The sequence below is a fragment of the Suricata suricatta genome, chromosome 7 (genome assembly GCF_006229205.1).
Source record: "Suricata suricatta isolate VVHF042 chromosome 7, meerkat_22Aug2017_6uvM2_HiC, whole genome shotgun sequence".
In the NCBI taxonomy this organism is placed as follows: Eukaryota; Metazoa; Chordata; class Mammalia; order Carnivora; family Herpestidae; genus Suricata; species Suricata suricatta.
Window position 1 is genome coordinate 137955954 of NC_043706.1, and position 7063 is coordinate 137963016.

General features: G+C 58.2%; 1 protein-coding gene across 1 annotated transcript in view; it reads left to right on the forward strand.

Moving 5' to 3' along the window:
• IGF2R (insulin like growth factor 2 receptor) overlaps positions 1 to 7063 on the forward strand; it is a gene marked incomplete at its 5' end in the record, with an annotated part of 98190 nt that overhangs the window by 89488 nt on the left and 1639 nt on the right. Inside the window, 5 exons of the mRNA XM_029943265.1 lie at positions 606 to 793; positions 2388 to 2574; positions 4866 to 5018; positions 6106 to 6175; positions 6748 to 7062. Of these exons, the coding sequence (XP_029799125.1) occupies positions 606 to 793; positions 2388 to 2574; positions 4866 to 5018; positions 6106 to 6175; positions 6748 to 7062 (913 nt within the window). The remainder of the gene's footprint in view (positions 1 to 605; positions 794 to 2387; positions 2575 to 4865; positions 5019 to 6105; positions 6176 to 6747; position 7063) is intronic.

Here is a 7063-nt window from a genome sequence, read left to right on the forward strand (position 1 = left end):
TTCAGCCTCGGAGATATTTATTTTAAGTAAGTGAAACATTTTCCTTTTGAGCGCTGAAATGTATTCAAACTTAAACCAGCAATTAGATCTTTCCCTGGGGCGGGGGGTGGGGGTGGGGGGAGGGTCTGTGTGTGTTACCCTTTCTGGGTAGAGGTCCTATTTTGCTTAAACCGAGAGGGACAGCTCTACTCAACTATGAAGTTTTAACACCAAAGATGGTGAATTCTCTTGGGTGTAAAAATAAAGTCACCCCCACTCCCGGTGAAGCTGAAACCTGAAACAGGTTTTGGTCGGGAGTCCCTGGGTTTCCTGGTTTGTGAACGTAGATTTGTGAGGTCAGGTGACCACATGTGCTGCTGCGCCTGCGGCAACCAAAGTGGGCCATTTGCGGGAACGGTGCATTTTGAGGCGGGCACCCAGGTGTCCAGAGCATGGGCAGGGTGGGGGGCAAGTCGGTGCCCTCAGGGGCCTTCGTGGGCTCCTGGGCTGGCCAGGGAGGAGCAGGCCAGTGTCCTGTGGCTCTGTGCTTCTTCATGGTGTCTGGGTCTCCAGTAAACGGGTTTCTCGAAGGACGGGAGCCATTGCTATCCTTTCCATTTCTTTAGGCTCTTCAGTGCCTCTGGGGACATGAGAACAAATGGGGACAGATACCTGTACGAAATCCAGCTCTCCTCCATCACGACCTCCAAAAACCCGGCCTGCTCGGGCGCCAACATCTGCCAGGTGAAGCCGAATGACCAGCACTTCAGCCGGAAGGTCGGGACCTCTGATAAAACCAAATACTACGTTCAAGGTAATTGCCGCTCTTAACGTTCTGTGTTTAACTTCCTCGGAGGGGCTTTATACTTTCCACAGGCGAGCTCCCCTCTGTCGAAATCCCGCATTCAGAGCAGAAACCCTGGCCTGCTCCTGTGTCTTGAAGCCTATTCATCAAAACGGATTGAACTCGTGTAAGATGAACGTTTCGCTGTAGGTAAAATTCAGCTTACACTTGGTCTGCGCCAGGAGTTGTGAAGTGGGGGCAAAGGCAGAAGGTGAAGCGTGATGTGGTTTTGGTCGTGTGCTTTACTTCACAGTTTCAGACCCTATTACGCAAGGATAAGAAGTTTTATATTTGCCAAAAGGATGCAAAGAAAGGATAGACACTCTTGACAAAGTTAAGTGCAGGTTTCCGCGCTTGGACGCTGAGTGTGCGTGTCACCGCACTTGGCTGTGCCCCGCAGAGGGACCCATCACGTCAGCCGGATTGGCTTTCATGATTCCATACGAGAGAGAACCGTGGTTCTCTTTTCTAGCAATTCTGAGCTGGACTTACTCGTGTCTGTGCGTGTCATGTGCGGTTACATGTTCATGGTGAATAAAATCCGTCTTGGACCTTGTCACTTTCTGCCTTCACCATCACTAGAAAGTAAGCTTAGTTTTAAGACCACTTGTGGCATGGCATGAAGAGATGCAGATTAAGTCTCTGCCCGAGTCTTCATTCATTCGAGAGGGCAAGAGTAGAGAGCCGCAGCACCCTGTCTTGCTGCCATCTGGGCTGCCACGGGCTCCCCCATCGGCTCGTGGACGTGGGCCCACATGCCAGCCTCGTGGGACGGTCTGTTCAGGCCTTGCCTCGGCCGGTTATGAGTGGGAACACGGGCCCCCGAGCCCAGCCTGCACAGCCCGGGGCTCAGGGCTCCCTGGGTGTGGGGGACGTGTCCGCCTCACACGCGGAACTCGCTGGGAAGTTTGAGCCACCTGCAAAATTTGAAGAGGGCAGGGTCCCCACGAGGCTTGCTTGCCTCTGATACCAAGTGTGAGTTTCAGGGAGCCTCCCTCCCACCCTCAGGTTTGGCCATTCGCTGGGACCCAGAACTCACTGAGATCTGCTACTGTCATGGTTCAGGATGAAAATTGGCTGAGGGGGAAGCACATAGGGTGGCATCCGGAGGGAGCCAGATGCTCCCATCGCCCCCTCCCTGTGGGATCGGGGTGTGACCATAGGCACAGTGTGTCGCCTACTGGGGAAGCTTGCCTCTTCCTCTGTGTCCACGGGTTTTACTGCCTTGTTTAATTGGCCGGTTGGTTGCTTGGTTGTGTGCCCTGTCCGCTCCAGCCTCAGGATGACCTGGGAGCACGTGGCCAGCCCCCATTCTGAATCCCACTGTGAGCGGAGGACAAAGGCAGGCCCTCTCCCGGGGTCAAGGTTCAAGTCTTCCCTGCTCCCTGACTTCAGGCGGGGGCTCTGTGTCGGGTGGCCTGTGAGAAAATGCACACATGGGACCCTTGAAGAAGGCCCTTGACGTGAGATCTTAAGTCTGTGGAAACTTCTTACAGGCCATGAGGACACTATTGAAATGTCGACGGTAACGCTGTGTGGTTGTGTCGTGCTTCCTTCCTGACAGACGGGGACCTAGATGTGGTGTTTGCCTCGTCCTCCAAATGTGGGAAAGACAAGACGAAGTCTGTGTCCTCTACCATCTTCTTCCACTGCGACCCTCTGGTGAAGGACGGGATCCCTGAGTTCAGCCACGAGACGGCCGACTGCCAGTACCTCTTCTCCTGGTACACCTCTGCCGTGTGTCCTCTGGGGTGAGTGTGCGGGCCTGGCTGCCTCCCCTCCTGTGCACACTCGCCGCCCGCACCCCGACCTGCTCTCCGTGACGCGGCTCGAGCCGGTGTCTGTGTGTGTTCTGCCCCACCTAGCGCGTGTGTTCAGGTGTGCACAAGCCCTGGAGAGGCGAGCCCCACGCCGCCGCACCGGCCTCAGTGGCTGTCCCAGCGTTGCCCTGCCTGGCCCACTGCTCCCAGGGCACCCCCGGTGGTCTGCAGGCCCACATGAGGCACCCCCACGAGGTGCCTGCTTTCTTCCTGGCCTCCCCCGAGCTGCCTCATGGGAGGCAGATGCGGGGTCTCGCCCTGTGTTCCTAGCACATGTTTCTTGTGTTCCAGTGCAGGTTAGTATATGGTAAAGGTAGCTTTACCTTGAACGAGCTAGTGTTTATGTTTGGACGAAGGAAAACTTGTTCTACAGAGTTTGAAGATTGGCCCATAGGCCAGGTTTTCATGGGAATGTGTGTTTCTGTGCTGAGGGCTTTCAGGTGAGGGAAGGGTGACCTTGGCCTCTGCGTGGCCTCTCATGCCCCAGGGCCTTCGCGCCTCTGCCCAGTTAGAGACCCTCATCTAGAACAAAGTGCTGCAGGCTGCTTTCTTCTTGTGTTTGTCTTCTTCCTGTTTCGTCCAGGTCTCTGTCTTAGAGAAGCTTTCTTGTTCTCTGTCCCAAGACATCGATCAGGAGAAACAGAAGTTCTTGCCGTGCACGTGTGTCCGTAGTATCCGATGCAGGGCTTCTCTGTCGTCTCTAGAAACCGTGGTAGGGACAGTGGGAGGATCACAGGTCACATCTGATAGATCTTATTTTTAAAAAGAGTCAACTTTGTCTGAAATTTTCTGGGAACATGAATGCAAGGCAAGTCTTAAGAGATTGCCAGACGTCGGTGCCGCATAAATGCCGCACACAGGTGTGTTGTTAAGCGGCCGACTTTGGCTCAGGTCGTGATCTCAAGATTCTTGAGTTCAAGCCCTGCATCCGGCTCTGTGCTGCCAGCTCAGAGCCTGGAGCCTGCTTTGGATTCTGTGTCTCCCACTCCCTGCCCCCCCCCTTTCTCTTTCTCAAAAATAAACTTAACTTTAAAGCACATACACACACAGTGCAGTTAAGAACCAGGGATGTGAAATTAACTAAGAAACAGAAATACGTTTGGAAACTGAAACACACCTGGAAATGATACTTGCCTCCCAGGGGAACCCAAAAGTAGCAGTGAGGACACCCAGAAGTGAGTGATGACGTGCCTCTCCCACGGGGACAGCGGGGTGCGTCCCACGTGCTCCTGAGAGAGCTCCTGGGTCTCGGGGTCCGCAGAGCCCGGGCGGGGGTGTCCCGGCGCGAGCACACAGCCTCCACGCGGGAACGGACCGCTGGGATCCTCCTCCTGGTTTGGAACCAGAGGTTGATAGTTGAGTCATCAGTTGCCCTCTGACCCGGTCTGAATCAAGAGTTTCTGAATTGGTAGCCATACCTTTAGCACCGAGCATGTGGCCCATCAGTTGCCCTCGCTCCCCCCCAAGCAGCCCAGGGAGTCCCCGGCGCCTGCCTCTGCCTTCCTGGGGGCGGGGGGGGGGGGGGGACGGACCTCGTTAGCAGGTTCTGTTACCGCCAGCGCCCAGAGCACAGGCCCCACGGCTCAGAAATGTCCAGTCCCTGCACGGACATCTGGTTCTCTGAGCAGAAGGTCCGTGGTGGTTTTTCTCGTTTCCTCTTAGCTGATTTGTGCTACTTTCCTTGAGTGTTCAAGGTCATAGAAACGCACTGCTCTTTCCCACTCATGGGCAGGACTTGTGTGGTCTTAGCCAATCGGCTAGTGGTCAAGAAGGCCAAGGGCCCTGCCTCCCGGACGCGGCAGCCTGGATGGAGTGTCTGTGCCGTGCCCAGTCCTGTGCGTGTTCCCTCGGCCCCGTGAGGCGATGACGCTGTGTCCTGAGCCGAGGCGCAGGGAACGGAAGTCTTCCCAAGCGGCACTCACTGTTTGTCCCCAGAGACGAGAGCGCGGTCCTGGGAAGATGAGTGTGGCCGGCTTGTCCCTGTTGTCCCTGTGGCCTCACAGGCGCCTCTGTGCCCTGCAGCCATGGGGTTGGGCGGGGGCGGGAGGCTGGGCCAGGACTGGGCCAGGACCGAGCAGGCCACCCGCGCTCCTCCGTGGGAGCCGTCCACAGCCCAGGCGGCCCCCCCACCTGTCCCCCAGGCCTGCCCCCGTCCCACCGGGGACTCCGGCCAGGCCTGTCGCCGCCGTGGCATGCCTCCAAAGGACGTGGCTTCCTTTCAGGGTGGGCCTTGATGGAGATGCTGCAGGCGAGGACACGCAGGAGCACAAGGGGCTGTCGGAGAGAAGCCAGGCGGTGGGGGCCGTCCTGAGCCTGTTGCTGGTGGCGCTCACGGCCTGCCTGCTGACCTTGCTGCTGTACAAGAAGGAGAGAAGGTAAGGGGAGCAGAGCAGGTGCGCCGAGGCCAGCCTGGGATCTGTGTGCGTGTGCGCGTGTGTGTGCATGTGTGACAACCACAGAAGTGGTCTCCGAAGTCGTGTAAGTGTCCGCATTTCTGGGACAAGGTGACTGTCCGACTCCCAGGCGCGCGAGTCAGGCCCTGGTGCTCTGGTCCCGTAGCAGACACCCCACAGGCGCTAAGCCTGGCCCGCCCTTTTCTAGGACGCTGGTCTCTGTGTCCAAAGATGGACTGAAAATGAGCAGCGTTTATGAGCAGATGTCCTTCTAATCAGCTGGCCCCTTCACACGGTTCTCCCTTTGCCCCTCCTCACATCTCCTAGATGCCTTGGAGCATCTCCTTGGCTCACCGTTTCTGGGTGAAAGGGCTCGTCACCACATGTGGCTGTCCATCCAGTGGATTCTGGGTTGGACGTGCACGAGGCACAGAGCCCATGAGCCCTGGGTGTGGCCCGCCCTGGCAGGTGGCAGAGGATGTCCAGAAGTCCTGAGTGCGGCCATCCTGAGCCAGAAAGGCGGGCACGGGACCAGAGAATCGGGAGGAGGGTCTGGGCATGCGTTTTGGCACCCACAGTCTCAGTGCAGCCCTGGGGTGGTGGGGGATGTGCTCTTGTCAGAGTCACACGGCCAAACGGAAGCCCACGCTAGGCAGCCTGCACTTGTCCTTGCTGGGCCGCTCTGAGGGGAGGCAGGTTTCCAGCCCATTTCTGTCTGATTCCAAAGTGTACTTCTCACTGAACTGGTTTATAGCCTAGCTGCCATGGGATTAGCGTGCCCACGCCATGGAGGGCTGTGCCTGTGCGGGCTGTGGGCTCCTCTGTTAGCCACCAGGGGCCAGGCCGGGGAGGGGCTGGGGCGTGAGGGGCCAGTGCCAGGCGGGCTGGCACACGAGATGCCAGGGCTGCAGAGGGGCAGGTGTGAGAGGTGCTGGGGCTGCGGAGGGGCGAGCGGGCGAGGGACCGAGGCTGGGGAGGGGTGGGTGGACGAGGGGCCGGGGCCAGGCGGGCTGGCCGGCGCCCCTTCTGCCCCGCTGGCCCCATCCCGCAGTGACTGTCCCCCTCGCAGGGAAACGGTGGTGAGCAAGCTGACCAACTGCTGCAGGAGAGGTGCGAACGTGTCCTACAAATACTCGAAGGTAACGTCCCGTCGCCCCCGCCCCCAGCCTTGAGCTGTCTTGACCCTGACGATGTCAGCCCGTGACCGGGGAAGGGTTGCTTTTGAACCCACACACACTTCCTGTCCTTTTTTCCTTCAAGTTTTTGTCCTTGTGGTGACAGCAGATTTTCTTAGAATATTTCACATTTCAGATGTTTGTACATTTTTTGGCTGTTCTAAAAAGTAAATAAATAGCAAACGTTTTTGTGCATCTGGTTGGTTTCTTCAGATAAATTTATCTTCAGATAAATCTCCCCAAACAGGCATTGTTTGGGTAACAAGCACTGTCCTTGTGGCTCCTGATCCTACAGCCCGATTGCTTTCTAGAAGGCTTCTCCCAGATGTAGCCACGCCCTGCCGGAGGCCCCTGCCAACCCCGAGGGCGCTGCAGGAGCTGAGGGCTGCCTCTCGGGCCGGGGACCCCGAATGTGGTGACTGCCGTGTGCAGGGAAGGGGTTCCCCAACTCAGGCAGGGCGTGGAAGGGTGGGTAAGGGAGGAGCAGCATGGGGCGGGGCCCAGGGGGCTCCAGGGTCTGGCCTTGTCCCTGGCAGGTGAATAAGGAGGAGGAGGCGGATGAGAATGAAACCGAGTGGCTGATGGAAGAGATCCAGGTGCCGACCCCCAGGCCCGGGAAGGAAGGGCAGGAAAACGGCCATATCACCACCAAGTCCGTGAAGGCCGAAGCCCTCAGCTCCCTGCACGCGGACGAGCAGGACAGTGAGGATGAGGTCCTGACCATCCCGGAGGTGAAGGTGCAGGCGGGCAGGGGCACCGGGGCGCCGAGCACACCGCGCGGGAGGAGCGGGCAGAGGAAGGGGCCTCAGGAGGGCGCGGAGGGCGACGGGGCGCTGGTGCGGGGGGACAGGG